The sequence below is a fragment of the Macrosteles quadrilineatus genome, unplaced genomic scaffold, assembly GCF_028750875.1.
Source record: "Macrosteles quadrilineatus isolate MER2022 unplaced genomic scaffold, UCM_ALF_1.0 Scaffold_14__1_contigs__length_3811126, whole genome shotgun sequence".
NCBI lineage: Eukaryota > Metazoa > Arthropoda > Insecta > Hemiptera > Cicadellidae > Macrosteles > Macrosteles quadrilineatus.
In genome coordinates this window covers 1,914,429-1,941,584 of record NW_026542607.1, presented here as the reverse complement: position 1 = coordinate 1,941,584, position 27,156 = coordinate 1,914,429, and the positions used below count along the sequence as shown (strand labels likewise).

The 27,156-nt window shown below is 34.7% G+C and overlaps 1 protein-coding gene across 1 annotated transcript in view; it reads right to left on the bottom strand.

Annotated features, from left to right (window-relative positions):
* LOC129005045 (eukaryotic peptide chain release factor GTP-binding subunit ERF3A-like) overlaps positions 1-12,795 on the bottom strand; it is a 29,092-nt gene extending 16,297 nt beyond the window's left edge. The window contains exons 1-4 of the mRNA XM_054433806.1: positions 12,297-12,795; positions 3,570-3,836; positions 1,106-1,252; positions 81-226 (exon numbers count right to left, since the gene is read on the bottom strand). Of these exons, the coding sequence (XP_054289781.1) occupies positions 81-226; positions 1,106-1,252; positions 3,570-3,836; positions 12,297-12,522 (786 nt within the window). The 5' untranslated portion in view covers positions 12,523-12,795. The remainder of the gene's footprint in view (positions 1-80; positions 227-1,105; positions 1,253-3,569; positions 3,837-12,296) is intronic.
* Between the last annotated feature and the right edge of the window lie 14,361 nt (positions 12,796-27,156).

Below are 27,156 nucleotides of genomic sequence, written 5' to 3'. Positions count from 1 at the left end.
TAGAGTCTGATAAACCAAACAGTAAGGAATACAATTCAAAACGTCTTATTACTCTGGGACATATTAAGGTTATAACTTACCAGAACAGCAAGGTCTGCCTGCGCCGCGCCACCGATCATGTTAGGCACAAAACTCTTGTGTCCAGGCGCGTCTAGGATGGTAAAGTGTTTCTTATCCGTCTCAAAGTACGCTCGTCCTACCTCCACCGTCTTACCCTTCTCTCTCTCTGTGGCAAAATAATATAAATCAGTCTTTTATAAGATAAAATTTCCTTTGTGCACAATTTCACCTATATAGTGTAAGTTTTTTTGTCACAAAATTTATAAGGCTAACGAAAAAAAAAAATAAACATTTTTAACAAAAGTTTATGGCTGCCAGCTTGATGTGGCATCTTTGAATTTTATTTTAATATGATTAATTTTGAATGTATTCTTTATGTTTACGCTACAGTAAGGTCCCTAGTCTCAAAAATGTTTATTAAAAATGACAAATTGGATTTTAGATAAGCCTACTGCAAAACAATATTTTAATCATATAGTAAAATTTAAGGCCTCTTTTGATGTGAGTTTTTACTTGCGATTACGCTCGAGTGCTCTGATCCAGCCATTAGATGTTTCTTCCTCATTTCTGGGTAAATCTTACTATAGTTCGGCCGCTTAGAAAACGACCTGCGCGCTAATGCTAAACCAATGCTGGAGGAGGTCGCTTTCTAAGCGGCCGAACTATAGTAAATCTTACCTAGCCTATTTAAAAATTTTGAAATGTTTGGATTTTTGAAATTATCCTTGAAATGCTGTTTAGGCTTCTTTTCATGCATATGGTCTATAGGAAAGCTTAAAAGCAACAACTGCAAACTTAAGGCCAATTTAATGAATGGGCTAAATTTTTTGTGCTTCAGCTTTGTGACTTGATTCTTTATAATATGAAAACGGACATTAGTATTTTCTACCATATACTGTATTTGGCCGTAATAGTTTTAAAATCAAGAAGAAGAAAAACAAGAGATAGGCCTGAATATTAAACGAGAAATCACACTCTGCATTTATTGGCATAATCATAACCTAAAATATCTTTAAAGCTGATCCATATGAAAGGTTTAACTTACCCTCCTGATTGGTATCCAGTGCCCAAGACAGGTACCAGGACTCTCTGCTTCTCTCCTTGGCTTCTCTCTCGTACTTCTCCAACGTCCGTTTGTCCACCATTCCTGTCAGCGCCATGATCTGCCCGCCGATAGTGGACTTGCCGGCGTCTGCACAAACAAATTCAATTCATCCGCTGAACAAGTAAACAGGATTATACAGTGTGTCTTGCACCCATGTGAACAATCTTTGTCACATTATTTAGCATGTCAAAAGAAAAAAAAATGTAATATAACACGTGTCCTAGCTCATTTAGTTTTAGGTATATTCTTTGCCCAAACTAAGCTTATAAGATATTGTTGTAATCTGCATAAAATTTACTGACTTATACATGTCCTGCAAATATTTTGTAAATTAACAGTTTAACAAGTATTTTAAAAAGCCGCCATATTCAAACGGTTCAAGAATTTGTATTCATATTTTGCACAAGAATAGTGGCTGATAAGAACAACATTTTTACAGAATTTCAATGCTATAGCTCAAACAGTTAAGAAGTTGTGAATTTTATTGTAAAAATCACAACAGATGGATTGAAAGCTAAATGAGATAGTACACATGTTATATAACATTTTTTGTTTCTTTTGACATGCGTGACAAAGTTTGTTCACATGGTTGTAAGACACCCTGTATAATATGACAGTGTAGGGTACAACAGAGCCCTAATAACCCTAAGTAAATACAATCAGATCCTATAGAGATTACCCTAAAATGCAGTAAAATTGTTTAAAAATTAAAAATAATATAATTTAATTAAGTTACACTGTAAATAGTCAATACATTGCTCTTGCAATCATGACAACACTGATCATCTTCTGCAATCACAGCAAAATTGAATTCATAGAAACAATATCTGTGATATCTACTGCATAAAGATAATAAAAGGGAACCAACAGAACAGAGTTAATGAATGGACTCTAAGTTGTAGGCTATCAGTCCTCCAAATTTTTCGGTTTCAAACCAAAATTTACTCATAATTAACAGACATTTTCCCAGTCAACAAAGTTACGTAAAATTTGGTTGGACATCCTGGTTGGTAAGTCAGAACACACAGGTTTCTTTAATTTAAATAAAGTTACATTTTCCCTCAATAAATTTATCAGATTAACAGGTATATCCAATAGTGTATCCAATATATTGCTTTTGATATCTAGCTTTAAGAAATATAGGCCTAATTGATTTAAACCAAAACACATTGAAAGGCGAGGAAGTGTGTGCTACTATTTTTGGGTAAGTAGCAGGGTGTAAACGCACTTTGTTTTTATTTAGTATGGTGCAACATTTAATAGGGGTCAAGAAAGTTAAACAATTGAAAATTGTTAGCCTTCAAAATGTTTACAAGGAACACCCTAATATTTAGTTTAACATTTTAACACTTTGCAGGCAGAAAATGTGACACTTAAGTAATATGTGAGGGTTAGGATGATATCTCAACTCTTCTTCTTAAATCAACATGAAAAAGAAAATGTACAGTAAAAGCCCCAAAAACATTTAGGCCTAATTAAATTGCAACGCCTTCAAAAATTGATAAATTGACAACTGTGTATTAAATATATTGGTTTAACCAGTGTAATATAATCTCAACATTTTGACCTTTTAATTACTACCAACTTTGAACCACTGGAATATTTTTTCAAACGGACAACAGCCATTGAGATAATCAGGTGGTCTGATGAGTTACACAACAAAATCACTGATAACAGACTCGAGACTTACGGATAATAATCTAACTTATAGATAAGTTTGACCTCAATGCCAGCGTTTAGACCACTTGTCTATGCACAATAGTCTAAATGGATTCTATAATGTATGTACAACCCAGTACAGTGACAATTGTAAATAAAAGCAAATCAAGTTAACGGTTTTAAAAATGTATTCTATTTTCTAAACTGATCACTTATCAGTAGATTGTAAAATAATAATGACCTTACCCCATTTTTCATGGCAGTTCATTGATAAAGTCTCATCAAGACATTTATCATTCACAGAGGTTTTAAAAGTTTAACAGGAATAAAAAGTTGACTAACAGATATTTACTTTGTCAAAAATGTTAAATATTCTGCAAAAACTAGTTACAAGTTACAATTTGAATCATATTCAAATTTTTTCATCAACATTTTAGAAGAACCTCCATATTGAGTAGGCCTAGTTATTAGTAGCCTAAATATTTAATTACAAATTTAAAAAAGCAATGCTTCATGTAAGTTATTGAGTTTGGGAAAGTGTTTTTACTAGACCTATTCATACTAGGTAAAATTGTACAAGTTAAAATTTTTTAAGAATAATACTGTTTCAACAAGACTTCTTTTAAAAGTTTACTTAATTAGGTACATTTTTTTCAAACCCAGCAAGATTTTGATTATTAACAACCATACTAACAGTACCAAAGTAGGTATATTTCAACAACAAAAAACAGGATTAAACACTTACCGACATGGCCGATGATAACTACGTTCACGTGCTCCTTCTTGCTTCGCTGCTCTTCAGCACTAGATTTAGGTTTTTTCTTAGGTTTGATAACAATCTCTTCCTCTAGTTCGTCCAATTCCTCGTCCTCGTCTGGCGTGAGCAGTGACGCAGGGATGGGGTCGCTGTCGTCTGCCGCTTCCCAGCTGTCTACGGCCGGACCGTCCGCAGGGGGTGGGGGACTGCCTTCCCCTGGCGGGTCACCCTCTGTCTCCATAGGGGTTGGCACACCTGAAAATATAAAATGAAATGAAATGCTTATCACACAAAGTTTACATGATTGTTATACGGTAGAACCTCGGTACCTAGTTTAACACCATTGATAGTAGTGGTGGGAATCACCAAATGAAAATAACCGAATCAATCGGTTATTGATGCTGAATAGACTAATTCGGTTATTTTATCCTGGTTCGGTTAAATTAGTCTCACCGTGCGATTCGGTGATTTAGTTTGTCACATTATCAAGTAACTAAAATTTATTCGGCGATTCGTTCGACTAAAAATCACCGATTGACGCTAAAAGACTAAATGCCATTCAGTTTCCCATAGGATAAAAGTTAGATAAATTAGTTGTGGTTTGTGATAGGTAGTGAATAATGACCAAAATTGATTCGGTGATTCATTCAACAAAAAATAACCGATTGACGCAAAAAATAACTGATTGATTATTCGGTCATGGAAACCATTCGGTTATCCCATCACTAATTGCTAGACTAAAAGACATCTTTGGATTCAATCTTAACTTTAAATACAATGTTTAGTAAAAGTTGTAAGAAGATAAAATGAGAAAAGGTTTTGAAACAGTTTGAAGGACTAGAAGGGTAGGCTATGTAGAGAAAAATGGAAATGTTAAATTTTAAAGTACCGGTATATATGTAAGAGAGAAAAAATTAACACACCTTTAATGGATACAAGAGAACAAAACTTTTTGGTTACCTCTTTGATTACAACATTAACATATGTTTTGATGATATAATAATAAGGAATAATTTGATATGAGTACAAACACATGTTGCTGAGGAAAGGAATGTACTATAAGAATGTACTGAAAGAAAGTAAAACTGTAAAACAAAAACATTAAAATAAAATGTTCAAGTTAACTTACTTACTCTATCTTCATCTTTTACCCAAAAATATGGATGGATTGCATATCTACTGAACGAAAGGTTAATTTTACCAATAGAGTACAAATTTAAGTAGGCCTAAGAAAATAACCACTTAATTGAAGTAAAATTAAAACTTCTTTACTATTGTGGAAAACATCTAGAACATATCTAGATTAAAATGTATTAAAGTAGGTACCTATAAAACATGTTTTTTCTATTATATATTTAAAATGAAAGGACTTATGAATGAGGAAATTATATTGAATTTTTCAGCTTAAGAAGAATGAGATTTTGAAGTTTTTTTTACCTACAATATAAGGGGTTGAAACACAAAACTGCCACTTTATGATAATATTCTGAATAGGCAGTAAAAGATAGTTGCTATAAATAAGGCTAGATAACACCGCCTGGAGCTATGCCATATGACCCAATTAGCAAACAGGTAGACAAGCTACATACAGACAAACACAAAGTATACTGGTAGTAAGCTACATAGTGAAAATTAACATTTTTCTTTATGCTTGGTAAACTAAGTTTAATGATTGTTCACTGTATTGAAAAGCTCAACCTCTAAAATAAAGTTAAAATTAAGATAAAAACACTCTAATACTGAAGTGATTGTAGGCTACATTTATTTTGAACTTAAATAGATTTAAATTCCTAGGGCAAAAAGTCCCAAGCAATATGAAAAAAATTTAGGCTACAACATTTATAGTCTGACAACTACTACCTACTTCGTTCACAATATTTAGGCGGTTTGAGGGGAAGTTCTCCCACCGCTTTTTTTATTTAACCCTCCGAGTGTCCATAGTTTAGGCCTTAATGTCCACCTATTTTTGGCCCCTTTGCAAGGTTTTATTAAAACGGATCTGAGAAGCTTAAAACAATGTTAATTCTAATGTTCTATATACCATTTTGTTTGGAAAATCATGGGCTTCAATATTATATATAAAACATCAGGAACATTTTTTCAAAAAAAATTTTTTAGGTAAAAAAAAATATAATTTCGAAAATTTTCAAAAAAAAATAAGTTCGCGCTCAATGAAATTGTATAAATTATAGGCCTATAAATATTTGAAAATAGCCACTTTGTTCTAAATTTAATGAGGATTACAAATATATAATCATATAGCGAGGTAAGTTATCAAATAAATAAGTTATGAGCGAAAAACGGATTTCAGTACATAGCGTTTAGCTAAGAATGCATAGCCTAACCATAGCTAGGAATCTGGCTGATAATTTACATCAATATCACTACCTACTTCTTCAGGATCATCAACCAGCACTTCAAAACCACTTAAATCTTCTTATAATGCACCACGTATATCACTACTTTTGATTTTTAACACTAAAACAATGATAAACGTAATAAAACACATCAGTCATCGGTCCGGGGGAACCTAGCTGTTTACAAATACACGCACGTAAGCTGTCTGCTACAATATTTTCGGAACTAAAATGAATAGCGCTTAGAGACAGACCTCTGGAGAAAGCTTAGAATATTACGGAAAGAACGATACCTAACTCGATCCAGTTCAATCCGATTCAGTCAGTCATAGAGCCTTCGCCGTAAACGATGTTTGTGCGTCTTAAACTCGACGCGTGACCCTACACAAAGTGTGTTGTGCGTCTTAAACTCGACGCGTGACCCTCGGAGGGTTAATGTACAGTAGACTCCCTCTTATCCGGACACCTTTTAACCGGACATCTGTTTAACCGGACTACACTCGGCGGAAATGACATCTCTTTAACCGGACAACTTTTATCAGCACATTGGTTTAACCGGACTAGATTGGCAGGAAGTGTAACAACTGTTCTCATGGGAAAGATTTGAGACCAGTTATCACGTGACTAAATACAATGCTCTCCTAAATTGAAGTTGAATATCACAGTAAACGGTCTGTTTTAACAAGTTTTTGGGGACGTCGGAAATCCCGGAAGTTTTTTGGGGAAAACCCGTTATCCGGACTGGCCTCGGGCCCGAGGAGTCCGGATAAGAGGGAGTCTACTGTACTTATACTTAGGCCTATACTTTTTGATGATGTTGCTTAGCTGTTCAGATATGGTTATTTTAAAGGTAAGGGTCATGTGAAGGGGATGGATTTCTTTAATACCTTTCTTAAATTGTAAAATTTAATAAATTGTAAAATTTAATAAATCTCTTAATATCATTAATTCTTGCAAACTTAATTTCAAGCGTACACTTAATAAGTGCCTAATAAAAGCACGCTGTTTTGTGTTGTTGGTTGGAATATTGGAGTGCGGAAAAAAACTGTACGGCAAAAGTAAGTAGATGCAGCAATCAGCAACTTTCTGTGTTTTAATCAGTGTAAGGAAGGCCACTTTGTCAGGTGACTGTAAGAAAATATTATAGTTAGGCTAAGTATATGATAATCACATTGGTGTTTGAAAAAATATTTTTGGATGATAACTCTTCAGCAGCTGTTTGAAATTATCCAAGATGGCCACAAGCCTCCAAGGACTCTAAGAGATTTGCTTAGTTTTAATAAAAGCTTTTCTTCCATTTGAAAGATCATCCCTAGAATACCCGCGCTGGGTAAACTTTCTGCAGCTACATTTTTAATTAAGTTATAGGGAAAAGTATAAGAAAAAGCACCACAGTGCTTTCTGCCCCAAAGTACCTTCCTGTCGACTTGTTTACTGGATGAACTTGAAGTCTAGGTTGATACAGCACCATTTATGTAAATGGTAGGTCTTAGTTTAAATCTTAAAAGTCAGCGCTGTATAACCTAAGGAAACTTTTTACCCCATGTGAACAATATAGGCCTAGTTAGGCTAGTTAATATTTTAAGTATGACCGATATTAGTTAGTGGGCGATATTAGTTTATTATTGAGATTTTATATATTACGTACTTATTTAGTCTTTTTACTTCCATGCTTAATAGCTACCGCTATTCCAAGTAGGAAATCAATATTCTTTTGAAAAACAAATAGGTAGACCTCTTCATTAAAAAGACAGAAAAAGATTTTGATACCTAAAACACTGATGATAGGCTGGCTTTAGAACAATTGCAACAAGAACCAACACCAGATAATATTTCGGAATAATGCTAGATGTGATTCTTGTCCAAGATATTTTGAACAAAAAACTTAAGGTACCAATCACTGTGATAATTACTGTTTTAAGCAATTAGACCATCTGCATGGTCCGTGAGTTTGAAACTTGTAGGCCTATCATTGACTATTGGATTTGTATTGACTGTTTTAAGGCTTTTGCACATTAGGCCACCATGGTGGCGCCACTTGCAGCGCTACGGTACTTTTGAAGCGTGTTTGGTGGCAAGTACCTTGTCTAGTGGGCCACTTTATCAGCCACCAAACTTGCTCAGAATAGCCTATTTATTTAATGTTGTTTTCTATTGATCGATATGGATATGGAAGTAAGAGCTTGTGGGTTAGCTTTTACGCCTATGAAAATTTAATTTAATAGAAAATTTAAAGGAAGGATTACAGGAACCACAACCAGATTTAGAGATTGTATACCGCCAGTGCCAGAAAAACATCAAGCCTCGCCATGATTATAAGTTAAATTTACTGGTATCGCTATGTTACGCGTATGGTCACGCTAACTTAGTGTGTAGTGATCCATATGATGTCAATAATTTTCGGCTGGTGGTGCGTCTTCTGGTGGCGAGCATAGTGTGCTAATATTCAATGTCTTCACGTAGTGGTGGTGCTGCCATGGTGGCCTAGTGTGCAAAGGCCCACTTAAAAAAACTTAATAACTTAACTTTTGCATTGAGATATTTTACTTAGGCTACTGTAAGTTAGGGCCTAGGCCTATAGCCTAACTTAATAGAGTGAATAGGCCTAACTTAAAACAGGGTGTCTACTACATTCTGGATAAAAAATTCATGGACAATTCCCGTACATTTAAGGACACTTTGCCGTAACCTTTGTCGGTGTCATTAGGCCTACCGAATAATTTTCCTGATTTGTCAAACTGTATTAATCTTGTTATTCACTGTAGTTGTACCAGAGAGAAAAGTAAATAATAATAGATAAGAGTTAAAAATTTCAAAATAGAAATTTATTGAAAGTAAACAAACATAGGCCTACCTATACTTTAGGTAAAGCTTTTATAGTGTAACAGAGAAACGCAATCATTGTCTCCTGCGATAGCGACAAATATCTCCATCGGTCACGTAAACTTCATAACATACCTTATCCGATCCAGGCCGATTAATTTGGCATGATTCGCCCTGGCACAATGTTAGGTTCTAGACTACTTTTGAAAAAAAAATCTTTAATGCATATTGTTACTCAATTCTTAGTACAAAATCAAGGTATGGTAAGCGGCTATTAATAAGCAATAAGCACAGAGTAAGATTATTGTATTTTCATTTGCAAAGTTAATATCGACACATAGCAATCATTAGTTGTTTATCTTAGGCTCAATTACATTTTCTTAATATATTTTACAGCTCTTTCAAGAATCAAAATACCCAGGCCTAGACCTAATTAGGAGGGCCTATATAAACTGAGTAACAAACAATGAGGTTATAATAGCAGCAAAGTCACTATCATCATTCTAGTTCATAAGATTTAGATTGCTTAAAGCATACAACTCAATAAATAAATATATGGGAAACAAAAAACATTGAAACCTGAATAGCCAACAATATAAGACAAAGATACAGAAAATGCAATGACATCATTTGAAACCAAGCAGGCCTACATAGTGATAAAACATTAATGCAAACAACAATGCTTGTGGTTTTGTCAATTGAAAGATAAAATGTCCATAAAAAAGGGGTTAACTTACAAAATAAGACTGTAGATTATTTACATGTTTAATATGAAACCATAAACAGTTTTATGGCACTAGGCACTGGCCGCGGCAAATTGAATCTTCAAGCCAAAAGTACAAGTAAGAAGTGAAATTTAACAGCCATTATAAAGCTATTATTTTCACGATGAAATAGGTTTGGGATCTAATAATAATTACCCTAGTAATAAAAAAAGAAGTTGTAAAGGAATAAAAGTGATACAACTTTTATGAGCTAGCTGCTGAGTCAACAGTTCTTGGAAGTACTTGACTTGACACTTGATTGTCGTGATAAAATATTAATAGGTTTGAGATTGTTAATGGGATTTTTATTGCATAATTACTCTAGTAATAAATTATGAAAATGTAAACAAACATCTGATAAACCTTTTATGTGCTCCTAACCAACTAGCGATCAATAAAATTATGGCCCATTAAAAATTTAAGGACATAGTCTGGCATTTAAGGACAATTCCCTACATTTCATGGCCAGTAAAAATTTAAGTACAATTCCCGGTTTTCCCGGTTGGTAGACACCCTGTTAAAAGTTTGAAATAGTTGACACTAAGGTTTTTAATGAACGCTGAATGAATTTCTTGTTCTTTTATTGATCAAAGCAAATAACTAACTTACTGTACCCCGCACATGCTCTCACATTATATGGCGATAGAGGGTAGGCCTACAGTTTCTTAACTGGGCTATGCTTTTACCGATTGAAACTATCGAATTCAAAATATTGATTAATAATCGATATTTTTAATTACATCAATTATAAAATTAAACTATCATAACCTAACCTAACCAGACCAAACTTGCTGATAGGGAAAAAATTGCATTAAGGTTTACTAATCGAATCGATAGTTTCAATCGGTATTCATACTAAGCTTATAGGGTTAAGCACTCAGGCGGCTAACTTGGGAGGTAGGCCTAGCTGGATGCTGAGTAGGCCTAGCTATTAAGCACGCATTACATTTAAAAGGTTTACCACTTCCCATAAAGTGTTAACCCTCCAAGTGTCCATAGTTTAGGCCTTAATGTCCACCTATTTTTGGCGCATTTGCAAGGTTTTATTAAAACAGATCTGAGAAGCTTAAAACAATGTTAATTCTAATGTTCTATATACCATTTTGTTTGGAAAATCATGGGCTTCAATATTATATCTAAAACATAAGGAACATTTTTTCAAAAAAAAATTTTTAGGTAAAAAAAAATATAATTTCGAAAATTTTCAAAAAAAAAAATAAGTTCGCGCTCAATGAAATTGTATAAATTATAGGCCTATAAATATTTGAAAATAGCCACTTTGTTCTAAATTTTATGAGGATTACAAATATATAATAATATAAGGAAGTAGATTTGCAAATAAATAAGTTATGGGCAAAAAACAGATTTCAGTAGCCTACATAGCGTTTAGCTAAGAATGCATAGCCTAACCATAGCTAGGAATCTGGCTGATAATTTACATCAATATCACTACCTACTTCTTCAGGATCATCAACCAGCACTTCAAAACCACTTAAATCTTCTTAGAATGCAACACGTATATCACTACTTTTGATTTTTAACACTAAAACAATGATAAACGTAATAAAACACATCAGTCATCGGTCGGAGGGTAACCTAGCTGTTTACAAATACACGCACGTCGGCACGTCAGCTGTCTGCTACATATTACGATCGGCTCAGATAACGTACAGCGCTGAGACAGACCTCTGGAGAAAGCTTAGAATGAAACGGAAAGAACGATACCTAACTCGATCCAGTTCAATCCGATTCAGTCAGTTATAGAGCCTTCGCCGTAAACGATGTCTGCTTGTCGAAAAATCGACAAGTAACACTACACAAAGTGTGCTGCTTGTCGAATTTTCGTCAAGTAACACTGGGAGGGTTAATTTCAGTAGACTTTGGACTGTAAGTTTTATTTTCTCTCGTCTAAAAATTCCACTTGCATCAGAACTACCTTAAGGGGGGAAAAGATGGAGATAAAAAAGGTTGCCAGATTGATCCTGAAAGAGGCAGTGTAGCTTTTTGAGTTGAAAAACTGGACAAAGTTGTCCCTGGTCATTAGGCATTGAAAAAGATGATGCTGACAAAAAAACAGCTGATCTGAGCAAAACACAGAATCTCACTCCAAGTTATTCTACAATCACCTGATGCCTAATTAAACATTGACACACCCCCGTCCAGATCATCTGGTCATTGGTGATGCAGGAGTAAGTTAAGTTAATCAAAGGTAAGGGGTAAGAATAAATTAAGTTTAGCTAACAATTTTATAGCTTAAAAAAGACTTGACCTAGAACTGAACGAATCTCGGTGTGTTAACTTACACACTGTGTAAGTCTAATTTCTCAGTATAATAAAAATGATTTTAGCCTATATAAGCTATCTTAAGTAACTTAGGCCTAAAGAAAAACTCAGCACAATCATAATTTCACATTAATGTGAGCCTATTTTTTTGCTAGCTTTTGTTGGTTTGAACTGAGGCCATATTGTAAGTTTTAACCTAGTTTTATATTAAATAGGAAGTTTCAATAAAGCATGAGCCACACCTCAATTACTTTCTAGGATGCTACTCTACTGGAATCTACTCATTAGGACACTATATAACTTAAGACTACCAACTTCCTTGCACAAGATTGGTTGTAGAACAATATGTTCATTAAGATAACTAAATGTGCCTTGTGGCTTTTGGCCAACTAGACACTAACATAACCTCCCATACATAGCCTAACATTTAATGGGTAATTTAAAAGGATGCGGTAGAATCGGACGTTATGTATGATCTTTATACTTACCGTTGCTAACAGGAGGGTCTACGTCAACTTCTACTGGCTCAGCACTTTCTTCTTGAGTACTACTGGCCTCCGTCTGTGAGGGCATAAACGAGAAAGAAGGCACAAATTCGGCTGCATTAACGTTCAACGTGGAAAACTTGGCTGACACATCAGAGGATTCAGGGACATCGCCTGGGGCAGCATCTGCCTGTGTTTCCCAAGAGTCAGGGGCTCCGTTATTTGCCATAATTGATACCTAATGTTATCACTTAAACTAAATAATTCGTACACTAAAATATTATCACTTCACACAAACTCCTCGTGTACGACTACTCTTTAATGAACTCAGCTTAACTACCGGAAGAAATGTTTCAGTCAGATTTAATAAAAAACTTCACTGAAACTTTATTTTTAGGATTACACGATTAGCTTATAATTAATTCTTAAGAAAATTATTTTTGTCAAAATAACAGACTAATAAGATATTTCGATCAGTAATATGATAATATTCTAATATTGAGTGAAAGTTAATGAACAGCGTAGTGACACAGTGATTCCATTTTGATGAGTAGACAAGGTCAACTGAGAACCTAAACAGAAAATAGCTACATTAAAATACTTAATTGAACACCGTAATAAAAACAAGTCTTGATATTGTAAATTAATGTTGAAAACCAATCTAAAATAATCGGATATTTGTTTTAAAATTTTAGTTAAGTAAAGCTTTAGTTTCTAGTTTGTCACATCCGTTTTTGTATCAAACATATGATTCTGCCGTGTTGCGGTTGCGGCATAGTTTTCTGCATTCCAAATAAAAAGTGTACGAACAAAGCTACATTCTTCTAAACACTATATGAAACTTTTAAATGTAAAATTGTGTATGCAGTTGGTGAATATAATAAATAATAGATTAAATAAAATAAACATTAATTAGGCGTATATATTTTTTAGGAAGTTTGTTTAATCTTTGATGAAACCATAGATTAAAAATACGGTGTTTCACGTTAGTATAGTAACAATCCTTCTATGCAATTTTTCGATGGATTTAATTGCAAAATAGAAGTAAAAATTTGATTTATACATAGGAAAAAGTTGACAACATAAAATTTAATCTTCTGCCATGTTTTGAAGCAAAAATCTTTACAATTTCGTCTGTTGAGATCGTACTCCTGTACCGGTAGGCCTACTGATATCAAAGCCAGGCCACAAAGCCATGATGTTCATACTTGTGTACATTGTAGTATTAATTGTAGTTAAATCCAACTAATCTAAATGGCATGCAATGCACAATGATGTTATGTTGTCGGGTCCTTTGTTGTGGTTTCTATTTTATAGTTTAACTTGCACTTATTAACCTAATATTAATTTTTTACTACCACATTTCGGGATTTCGGGGGAGTTTTAACCCCATAATCCCCCCCCCAAGGTGACGACCGCTTGCACTGCAGTACAGTACTGAGGATATTCAGTGGTGTCCCCAGCCAGGTGTGTCGCATGAAAAAAAATATTGGGGGGGAGACTCTTTGAATTTCCCAATTATTTTACACAGATTTCCCAACTATATTACTCGAATTTCCCAACTATTTTACACGGATTTCCCAACTATGTATAAACTCGAATTTCACTTCAATTCTTTTTTATATTACTCCAGATTTCACAACTAATTAATATTATGACGTTTTAACAGTAAGAAGGAAATTTTACCTTTAAATCCTCTTTATAGCTGACATATTTACACAAATAACAAGAAATCAAGGTTTCTCTCACATTATAGGTTAGACTGTCAATCTTCATTTACAGTCCAATACCTCAAATTGGAGATAAATCTCAAGAAGATAAGTATCCGCACCAACCTTTGCAGATTTGGCCTACTCGTCAACTAATGGAGAAAGAATAAATTTTGGACTAATGTGGCGTGACTTTCATGTCATAAAACCTTTGTTGGAAGAAATACTTTTTAACCTCGATCCTAAAAGTGCAGCTTCGCCGCAATGAGTGTGCGAAGGTATTTTACTAAGCCGGTCTGTGGTAATAGTAGGTGTTATTTGATATAGATGGCACCAGAGAAATTTTGTGATTTAGTAGGGATAAGGCTAAGACAAATATGACTCACGTAGGTATTATCATAAGTTCCTTAAACTGTCTTTCATTTACCATTCCGATTAGCTCCTCATCAAAACCCAGAGGTGAAATAACACCACCTTGGATTTTAAAACTTAATGAAATGTTTAATTATGATAGAAAAGTTTTGATGTCCCTAAAAACCTAAGTACAATAAAAAATCTGAAAACTGAAACATTAAAACAATGTTTGAGTTTTCAGATTTTTAATTTTACTTATGGATGGAAATTGTATTCTGGTGAAATATACCAATAAAGTGTTTGGTAATTAACATACGCTTAAAATCCTTCCAAAAAACAAAAGACGGTGCGATTGTAAAAGTGTACTAAACAAGAGGTTTACCATTTGATCATCAAAATTCAAGAAACTTTTCAATCCACCTGTACGTACCTAAAGAACGCTACCAAAACGCTTAGGTTTCAAAACATTGTATTTCATCTCACTGCATTACATGAGTCAATACTATTTCAAGACAAATTTGACATTCACTTAAAGAACCTTGTTCTATTATTTAAAATATATTTTTGAACATATTTTTTTTTATTTGAGGTACACACTATAATTAAAACTATGAATACACTTAACTTGGTCTTGGTCAACGTACACATCAATTTCACTGTCGTAATCTAATTGACTGGATTTCTTATCATACCTTACAAAAGACATGTAAGTTAAAAATCGATGGGTGAATCTCACCATTCTATATTTTCACCTTAATTAGACATTTAATGAACGATTTTAACAATTTATTCAAGATTGTTAATGAACGAATAATTAAATATTAATCGCCACCTCTAATGATGTTTTGCAAAATTTCTGACACAAGGTCAATCAAATGCAAGATGATTAATAATTCAACATAATACAACCAGTGTATTAGCGTGTACATTATACAGAATCAATAAACTACCATGGAACGGATACAACCGTCTACTACACGCTATCACTATAGTAAATACCGAACAAGATAGTAACTACTATCGATATCAAAAAAATCGAAACAATACGATCATTTTGAAGCGATAAGTTATCGGATGAGTGTCATTATAAGCCAAGGTAGTAGTTCGCATCCTTGGTTAGATATTTTTATATTTTCCATACTAGAAACAATAACACTGTACAGTACTTTGAAATCCTTTATTTGAACCTTTTCACTCTTAAATTAGTAATTTCATGATATATCTTATGAAAAAAGAGTTATTAGATTTCATGAATAGTTTAACCTTTTAATTTATGAATTTACTTAGGAAATGAAATGTATAAAACTAATGTTTTTAAACCTTTGCACTCAGGTTCAGTCTAATAATTCGATCGAACTGTAAAGAACTCAAGTTATATTATTGAAATAATCTATCTAAATCATAAACAATACATCAATTTTTAAATCTAATATATAAAATTCTCGTGTCACAGTGTTTGTCTGCAAACTCCTCCGGAACGACTTCACCGATCGTTATGAAATTTGGTGTGTAAATTCTGTAGGTATGCGAATCGGACGTAAACTATTTCCCGTTTCGAAATTCTTAAAAGGGCTCCGCCCCAGTGGCTCTGGAGTTTCCCATGTTAACCTTATGAGAAATCTAATATATAAAATTCTCGTGTCACAGTGTTTGTCTGCAAACTCCTCCGGAACGACTTCACCGATCGTTATGAAATTTGGTGTGTAAATTCTGTAGGTATGCGAATCGGACGTAAACTATTTCCCGTTTCGAAATTCTTAAAAGGGCTCCGCCCCAGTGGCTCTGGAGTTTCCCATGTTAACCTTATGACAAATGGAATTAATGAATCTTAACAGCTGTTTCAATTAAACAAGTTGGTTCTGTTCTATGATGTTCAATAGCATTAAAGTTACAAGGATTACCAACAGGGTGCAGCACTATTATTTCTTTTACATTTATGACAACAGCTAATTTGCAACCAAAAGGTGAGTGAGCGTAGCGAACGAACTTCAACCTGGAGGCGAGTGAGCGTAGCGAACGAGCTAACCTGAAGGCAAGTGAGCGCAGCGAACGAGCTCCAACCTAAAGGTGAGTGAGCGTAGCGAACGAGCTCCAACCCAAAGGTGAGTGAGTGTAGCGAACGAACTTCAACCAGGACGTGATTGAGCGATGCGAACGAGATCATCTTGAAAATTAAACGTAACGGTACTTTCTTTCCATCGGTCGGTCTGTCTTAGGGGAAACCTATAACTTAGGCGATACGAAGTTCGCCGGGTCAGCTAGTATAGTATATAAATTAAACTGTATTTTTGTGCATACATAATTTTGCATTGGGACAGATTCATCTTTGGAGACGACGTCTGAAATAATACCATTTTCACTATACAAACAAATAAAGTGCTCATTTTCATCTTAAACCCCACAATACTCATATCGAAGGGAACAATCGAAACGACCAGTACAGTAGTCTGATCTCGAAATCAATATCGATAGGCCGCGCCCGCGCGATAGAACCCTTTCTGCGCTCTTCGACTTAGTTTGCCGCCCTCTGTCCTTCAAACATGTCGCCGTCAGTTCGGAATCCACATCGTTAGTTTCCCCATTCTATAAAGCATGTTGTGATGGCACCTTTTTTCGGCAATTACTTTTGGTCTCGGAAACCATCCGAGACTTTGTCCATCCACGATGGTCTCTTCCAGATAGGATGCCAGGCGTACCACATCCTAGTGCGGGACGATGCAGGTCTTCCAGGAGTAGAGGATAAACTGCTCAAAACCCCCGTGAGAGACCCTGTGGTAGTGCTGATACCGACTCCAAAACCGACTGTCAGGGGAAGACTTTCGGTGAGTAGAGATGTGAGAATAGTTACATATATACCACAGAGATAGTTTTTATACGTCAGTGGATTTAAGGCAATGCAAACTCTTTTAAGGGGAAATAGTCAAATTCAATTAAACGTTTATTGTATATGCCAGTAGTCGAATCCGCCCCGCTAGAACCGAACGAAACGCTAGGTCAACACACACCCCTTAATTTTTATCATAAGATCGTCTTTTAAACAGGTAATTTAAATAAGACTGTCCAGAGTTGTAACAAATAAAACTCATATAAGCACACTCGAAAATTGAAAATTGAGTTATCTGAATATGTGATTTAACTGGTTTAGGTAACGTACATTTTTGTTTCAAACGAAATAAGGACGAGTCTCGTTAAAATTTAAGCCAGAATTCCCAAATATAAGTCATGGAGATGAATTTATAATTATGTGAGTTGCAGTATTGACTATACACAGTCAATGGTTGCAGTGTATAGCTTTGATTATAGAAAAGACCAGCTAATTCTTTTGTCACAAAATCCATTATTTTATCTTTCAGTGGCATTATATTACTAACGAACTTTTTTAATGGTTCACAGAGCTTTAGAACCCCTAAATTGCTTTGTTGTACTACACTTAATACATGTATTAATAACTGTTCATGTACAACAAAATGCTACTAAGCTTTTCGATCTGCTGACATTTTGGTTAATAATTCCCCAGGTAACATTGAAGTGGATGCAGTGCCGGATTTACCACTAGGCCGATTAGGCCGCGGCCTAGGGCCGCAAGCAAGAGGGGGCCGCAGAAGATTGCACAACAATTTTTTTAGATAAACAAATAATTTTTTTAACCATTAGTTTGCCGCGATCACAGGTGACCATAATAATGTTTCCATGATTGCGGCCCACAGAAGATGTTCACGATTTTGCCGCGACCGTGGGTGTCGATGATGATGTCCCTGTGATTGCGGCCCACAGAAGATGTTCACGATTTTGCCGCGGCCGTGGGTGTCTATGATAATGTCCCTGTGATTGCGGCCCGCGGGAGATGTTCACGATTTTGCCGCGGCCGTGGGTGTCGATGATGATGTCCCCGTGATTGCGGCATGCGGGAGATGTCAACGATTTTGCCGCAGCCGTGGGTGTTGATGATGATGTCCCTGTGATTGCGGGCCACGGGAGATGTTAAGGGGATACGCCACTATCTCTGGGCCATATTTTTTATTTATTTTACATTTTCCAAAAGTTGCATTTTTAGATAGGTTATTTAGTTGTGAACATTTACCTAAAAAATGTTTCCAATCTGACAACTCCTAGTATAAAATAAATAAAATATAAAACGCCGCAACCAGTAATTTGAAAAAAATTTTGACTATTTATTTTTTTTGTTCCTGATATTTACATTTTTGATTTTGTATCATAATTATGTATTATGAAGGTTTAAAGTAGGGTACATTTATTTAAAACAAAATAAGTACTTTGGTATTTTTATATATAATATAAAATAATAAACTAGTGTTGTCATGGGGATTTTAGTTCTGCCAATCACCTGCGATTATCTCAATACCGTGTTTTTTAGGTTGTTATTGTACAAAAGTTAGAATAACTCCGTTAACGTTCGGCCGCTTAGAAAACGACCTGCGCGCTAATGCTAAACCAATGCTGGAGGAGGTCGTTTTCTAAGCGGCCGACCTATAGTACTATACTTATAGTATTCAAATTTTCACCAGACCTTCTTTATAAAGTAATAAGGGATTGTGTGTATAAAAACCCATATAGCATTACATTTACTAAAACTATTTATGTTTACGCTTAATTTTTAAATTTTTTTAGCTTTTTTTATATTTTGAATAAAGTGTCCTAAAAATCTTGTTTTGTTAGTTACCATAACGATTATACACAGAATGACTCATTATTTAATCCTGAATCAGGAAATAAATAGAATATGTCATTCAGTTCAGTAGTTAAAAAGTTATTCTCAATACCGAATCCCTAAAAATTTGGGTGAAAAAAACTAAAACCGCATATACATTTAGTAAATAAGTCATAAATTCAATTTTTTGGACCTAAATCTTCTAAATAAGTCGAGTATAAACAAAATATACTAATTAGGTTGACAAAAATTAAAAAATAAAAATAAAGTTGGAGATAGTGGCGTATCCCCTTAACGATTTTACTGCGGTCGCGGGTGACGGTGATAATGTCCCTTTGTTGCAGCCCGTGGGGATGTTCATGATTTTGCCACGCTCTCGTATACCTATGATTGCTTTGACTTGATTTAGGAGAGATGTCCACGATTTCATCCACGATCACGGGTGTCAATGATGATGTCCCCTTGATGCATAAGAGATATTCACGATTATTTCCGCGATTGCAAGGAATTTCCACCACAGGGGGAGGGGGAGGGCCGCTCAAGTAATTTGGCCTAGGGCCTCAAGTACCCTAAATCCGGCACTGAGTGGATGATAAAGGTAATGACTGTGAAAGGAAGAGAAGGGGTAGTTTAAGAGGTGGGTTAAGGTCAGCCGTCTTTACTGTCATCTTTTACTTGAAGTAATTGTTGCTGCATTATTTACTACATTATTTGTTTACTAAAACATATATCAGCTAACATATATATGTAGGTATGCGGTAATCGTATTTCACGAAACATATAGGGATTAAACATATTCGTTCTACCAACAATAATTTACTTCATTACTGACGATTCAAAAACTTGCGTCTGAAAACATTGATTTCAATTCAAAAAATGCTTTAAAACTTTCAATATTTTATGTAAAATGTTTATTCAACAAATGTAGTTAAGAAAAGGAAACATCGGGATTGTCAACCCCCCCCCCTCAAACTATTTACTCAATCATTTCAGCCTTTGGACGCACGAAAAGTGTTTATACCACGCAATAATATCACGCAAACAAAATGGAACTTTGATTACAAGCATGAGAAGCTTTGAGAAGTGTTCTGACCTACTATTTAAGAACTATTCACAGTTATCGTTTTATCTAAATTGAAATTCGATTTTCACATAGAAGCATAACCTGAGTTAAGTGGAATCATTTTTATCAATTATCAATTATTTAAGATGGGGACGCCACTATGTGCGTATTTTAACCCAAATATGAGTGAAGGATGAGTGTAGGATGAGTGGCGCGATCTTGTAGTCTTGTTAGTGACTAAGGCCGACATGTTCCTTAGACACAGCTGTTAATTAATAGCCCATACAGCTAATGGCAACTAAGGGACCTACAGTTTATAGTGGAATCCGAACCACATTTTTCCTTTCCTTACCTTAATGACATAACGCAAACTGTATAACCTTCGACCCTACCTGTTTATGAGTGATTATATTAATTTATTTGTAGACTTTAAGACAAGTTCGACTATAACTAAAAATAAGTAGCTATTTATAAGTGGTTATTACATAGTGCTCACCTAATGATACTGTATGAACATTTCTGATAAAGAGTATACGTTTTTGGTGGTTCGAAACGGGCTCTTGCCATTATCTGATAATAAATTCGATGTTCAATTATAGCCTTTACTAAAGAAAAATGGTCTTTGTGGCATACATTGGGAGGAATCTTATTTACTTTTCATTCACATTTGGGCTCAGTTACGTCTTATATGCATTCTTAAAATATCTGTTTACAATAGTGATAGTTATTTGACACATAAGCCCCATGATATAGTTAGGTTGTGTTGCTTGACTGTAACCACACACAAACTATTAAGGGTTATTGCAAGTTTTTCATCAGAAAGATTTTTAAAAATTATTTCTTTTTTAACGGGTTAGTACAGACGTTCTTAACAACAGAGACTTTAAGATTTATACATTTATTAATTAATGGATACATTGATGAAATTCATAATTTTCAACACAATCAAACTCATGCAACCTGTCTTTCTGCGTATTTAGTTCCTACTAGTGGTCGTCCAGGGGTCAAAAACTCTGCCAAAAATATGTAATGTACAGGCTTCTCTATTTTCACCCCATGCTGTAAATAAAACATGTGATTGTATGTTAATTTCTTCCATTTGTATTGATTTTCTGTTTATATTTTGTTGTTATTTCGTCATCATCATGGCAACCTATAAGGTCCTTGTTAATTTTTTACATTTTAAATACATTTTTTTCTTATTTTTGAGTCTATTTTAATTTATAAAGGGATTGTGCACATCTACATGAAAATGTCTTTCTAACAATATACGTAGTATTTTCCCTGCGATGTACACAAGCTGGGAAAAAGTTCTAAAGAAACATGCTTGCTTATATATAGATTTGATATAATCTTTGCAAGTACATGTTTTCTAAGGAGACATTTTATTTGTTTCCAAGAACTACCGAATTATCGACGAAAGGCTGTCGAGTAAAACGACAAAACGTTTTAGTTCCCCTACGAGGCAATAACAACTTCTCTGTAGCAATCACATTACCCTCGACAATCAATAAGCCAACCTTCTGATGTATGACCTAGCCTCAGTCCATTTATAATAAATGCTGGATGGACAGGCCCGTAATAATATTTTCTTAAGACTATTTCAGCCCGTCAGTAAGCCTAAGTTCATCAGTTAAGTGTCAGTCTCTAAATAGTACTAGTATTTTTAGGTGTTGATTTTTCTCTACCCACAGTATTGATTCGTTTAAGGTTGATCTGTGGTCTGACCGTCTGACCCATGCTAAATAGTCCAAGCAAACTAAACAAGCTTACATAGGGACCGTTGAAAAAATTGCAAGAAAACGTTTTATGGTTTTATTTTGTAGAGTTGGGTTTGCAGAATGACATACTAAAAGTTTCCAAAAATCGGTGCACGAGAAAACCACTAAAATCAGAATTTAAAATGGCGGTTTTTTCCAACATTGGACAAACTAAAAAAACATATTTCACATGCATTTGTTATGCACATTTTTCGAGATATTGACTTGGGACCACCGCCTGTATTTATTGGGTGGTTAGTACTTCATTTTGATAGGGAACATGTTTTTGGGTGCTATCTTGGATCCACCATATTGGACATAGATAATTTTTTTACAATGTAATGATAGTGTTGTGACACATCATTACCAACTAAATTTTACACTGATTTCAATGCCGAAATCCGTTTTTAAATATCTTTATTCATTTAGATATATTCAAACGAAAACACTCCACCATACATTTCTTATAGACGTTTCGTAGTTTGATAATTTTTTTAAAACTATTTTTCTTATATCTCCAGTTATTATTGACGCTTGTAGTTCGTTCTAGACTTAAAATATTCAGTAATGTAAGGGCTTTCGTTTGAGCTCTTGGTCATTAAAATCAGACGAGTTAAAGACCAGCTACGAACCTCAGAATATTATTTAATTTACCTTTTTAGAAATATATTTTTATTAAAAGATTTATAACTCGGGTTGTTAATACGTCACAAAGTTCTTTCTGGTCTCAAATTACTCAGTGAATGTTTAGCTTTGATTTTATTAATCACTAAACAAAATCTGACAATTTTAAAATGAGTCATGGTTCTTAATTTAACATTAAAATGTATTTATTTTGAAATTTGTCTTTAGTTAAGGACATATATCCCAAACCCTAATAACTCCCGGAAAGTAATCCATAGCTAAAATAAAAGTCAATAATTTGGCGAATTATTTAAGACTATAAAGAGTTTTGGGAGTTATTTAGAATTGGGGATATACGTCACCTAAAAACTTACCGTTTTTATTGTTATTTAAAATTATATATATATATATATATACTAGCTGACCCGGCGAACTTCGTATCGCCTAAGTTATAGGTTTCCCCTAAGACAGACCGATGGAAAGAAAGTGCCGTTACGTTTAATTTTCAAGATGATCTCGTTCGCATCGCTCAATCACGTCCTGGTTGAATATATATATATATATATATATATATATATACAGTATATACGTCCATGAACGCGATAACTTGAGTAGTTTTTGTCCGATTTTGACAAAATTTGGTTCAAAGGTGTAAGGTGAAATAAACTTGAATGAGTTCGCAAACAGCTTGATCGGACCATGGGAACGGGGTTTTATGGGGTAAAAAACTCGGTTTTCTCATTTTTGACCCACAAAACACAAAATTTCCCAATTTTACTCTAGACCTTTTTAAAGGGAGTAAACACCCCCGCCACAGCAAACCTGCAGACTAAGCGAATTTCCATTTGCCTGATTGGATATACACTAAAATGTCTCCTTAAAAATATCACATGTATTCCCTATTTAAATAACATTAGTTTAACGAGTACCAGGGAGGGTAAAAAGGCGTTTTTTTTTTGTAAAATGTAATAGCTTAGTATGAAAAACCCAATGTTAGTTCATTGAAAATTGTTTTAATTGAAAATCAATTCAGACAAATTGAAATTCACTTAGTCGGCAGGTTTGTTGTGGCGGGGATATTTATAATTTGTGTTATATAATTGTATTTCTGAGCTGAAAATTTGTAGATTAGATTAGTTTTGGACGACGCTGGCCACCAGATACTGGTGTGAATTTAAAAATGAGAATGACTGAAGAAATGGTAATAATTGACAACACGTTAACTAGGCCCATGTTTAGCTAGTTAACTTATTTAACCAAATAAAATATTGGGGGCGCTACAGCTGTTAGAGCCCTTATCTATTAAATTGCTCTATCTACTATGTTTTATGTCTGCAAACTAAACAATAACAAATTTTAGGGGGGTTTCAGGACCACAAATCAATGCAATACTTCGATCGGTAGACTCGGATCTAATTTATGTTTTCTGCGGTATGACCTAAACCAATGCCACGTTAAAAAAGTGGTTTTTTAGTGTGGCCTCGCCTAAACCCACGGCTATGCCTAGACACTACATTTTCGATTATAACCACCGCATTCTCCTCAACTATTAGCTACAACAGCAACACTAGCTAATGCGGTGGCTAGCAACAGTTGTTTATCATGCAACCCCGCAGTCACGAAACAATGACATCACGCAAACTGTATAACCTTCGACCCTACCTGTTTACTACGACGACCCTCACAGATACGTTATAAATTAGTGCTTTACTCAAAATTGGTTTTATAAGTAGGGCTATCATAATATCAAAGCATGATCATATTCTGTTGTTGTATAGCACTTTCTTTTGTTGCAAATGCTAAATAATCCTCATAATTATGCAAGGTAAATATGTCTACTTATATTATCTTATTTTAAAACTTTCATGTTATTTAAAATTATTGATACCTATTATTTTTTGATTGTGTATAACAACATTTTCGATCATGTTTGCAAACCCCAAATGTAAGAGAATGTTCAAAATCATGCTCTTGTTAATGTATCGTCTATATCCACAGAATAAGAGTAGGCACTATCACTTAGCTAATCTTTATTCTCTGAGTATAATATTCATCCATATCCGTCAACCCTTCCTACATGCAATAGCCTCCCAACAAATCAGACAACATTGACTATATTCAGTACAGGAACCTACACCACCACAAGACTAGAAATGCATCAGAATTCACCTTTCCAATCTATAATCTATCACTTACAGAAAGAAACCCGCCCTAAAGGAGCTGCATACTTCAGCCTCATTCCATAATAACTTATTAATCAAGTGAATAATTCAACCACCTCAAAGCTGGGGTTTCCTAGGCGCGGAAGCGGAGCGCAGCGAGAGGAACGAGGAGAGCGGACTCCCCTTGTCTTAGGTAGTGTAATGTTACTGTTTTCCTAGAAGCGAAGCGGAACGCTATGTTAACTGCTTTTCAGATCTCCGCCCTTTGCTCTCCGCGCTCCTCTTCCGCGTCTGGGAGAACCCGGCTTTAAGAAGGAACCCCTGAAGATTGGCTGCTGGGAAGGCTCTTCTACGTTGAAAAAGAATTTACCCAAACATAAGTGTATTCTGTAAAATGTTATCTGTTTTTGCAATCACCAAACCACCTGTAAACATCATTTTATGTCACTGTCTTATTCTCAATGAACATCTAAATAATCATATTAAAACGGTCTGATCGTCTATTCTCTTCTGTAAGCAATATGTTTTCTATGATATCCATGTTCCGAAGTTATTTGCAAGCTGCGTGACACAAAAAAGGTGTTGACATTCCGTGTGCACAAATGTTTGAGAAACTTCACGTTCGTGCGTGAGAGATGAGATTTAACAGTGCGCAACACGCTATTGGAGAAGATATTTACATTCCAAAGGCTATCTTTAAAGAGCTGGAAAACATGTACTGTGTACCTAATCCAAGCAACGTATTTTGATGATTTTTTACTTTTTCACGATTTTTATTTCAGCTGTGGTTTTTCGATACGGACGAAATGAGCGTTTAAAAAACAAAAATTATAAAAATAAGTTTATATTTTTTTAATTATAAAATAATTAAACTGTTGTAGCCTAACCTGACTAACCAAACTTGCCGATAATGAAAACAATTGAATGAAGGTTTACTAATCAAAAACATAGCTATGTTCATAAAATAAAATTATAAATGCCTCAAATTCTAACAAAAGATGAACCATTCAGAAGTAATCGCATTCTAAGCTAAATCTTTGAAAAGAATTTCGTGTCACCGGTGGAAACCGATCTGGTTACCTCGTGGAAATCAGCCGAGTACTTTATCCACTACACCACGAATACAGATGGAAACACGAAACACTTTGTTTCGTTGCGGTAATGGTGTTCTCTCAAGAGAAGAGAGTGACGTCACGCCATAAAACTGCCAATAGAATTCTCTAATTTCTAAGCTGCAGATTGAAAACCGCAGCTGAAATAAAAATTGTGCTTCTGGCACTAGATTAAAATGCTTATAGCGGTCGATGAAAATTCCTCCCTCTTATCGTAGGTGGTACGATACTAGGCCTACTACAACACATAGAGGAAGAATATTTTCAAATATATTTTAAGTATTTTCAAATATTGTGAAAAGAAGTTATTTCAGCTAGTTATTATTTAGTTTTGTTGTGTGAACAAGTCAAGACATAAAATTGTCAATGACAAAGGTTTTTTTTAAAGAAAAACTGATTAGCTTAGATCTACTTTAAATTTATAAAAATAATTGTTTTTGCTATTATACACGTTGTGTTAGTTTTCTAAACTCCTCTGTAACTTAAATGTTGTTGTCATTTTCTGCTCAATTGATTTTTCGTAAGTGCTAAAATCTGTTTGTGAAGATCAGTGTGAAATTGATTGTGATAACTATTGTGAATATGAAGGACAGTCTTTTCAAGCCCTTTTATGAAGATGAATCATGTGATTCCATTTTGTGTACTCTTGTCACGCAAAGGCTACATTGCATGATCTGTACGAAGAGTTTACTCTATAAAGTTTCAAAACAGTTTTTTCAACAAAGAATCGAATATTATTGACAACTTTGTGGACTCTTTGTTAATAGTCACGACACGATAACTTCCGCGTATAACAAAATATTAAGTACTTTACCGGAATTGCTCTATGACCTTTATTCGGGGGTTATAAAGAAAAATAGTTAGAAGCATAGACAAAATACTCCCTAGCTAGAACCTTGACGAATGACAATACTAACCAGCTGGCCACCTGAGCACCTGACCTTAGTTCGGCCAAAACTTCTGTGCGCGTGGACGGGTCACTAACAAGTCACGGCCCCCTTTAACTCCAGGCCGCGACCTTTTGCAAGTAGTTGTGTAACAGCTGTTTTGTTTGAAGACAGCTAAAGATATTTGTGTATTTAAAAAAAAAAAAAAAAAAAAAACGAAAGCTTGGTTACTGGGCTATGAAAATATTGACTCCATTTTAAATGTACCGAAATATATTTTCAATTTATATTGATTTGGTTTTTAATTCTATATGTTTTATTTTCAATCTTTAAACAAATTAATGCATAATACGCGAATTAATGAGCTGGTGTCACCTTGCCTGCCATGTTATCTTAAGGGACGTCTGGCGCTAAACAACACTACTTGTAACGTTGCCAATTCTACCAGGCCACGGCCTGGAGTTAAATGTGGCCGTGTACTACAGTAGACGAACTAAAACATACGGGTACCGGTTATTGGCAG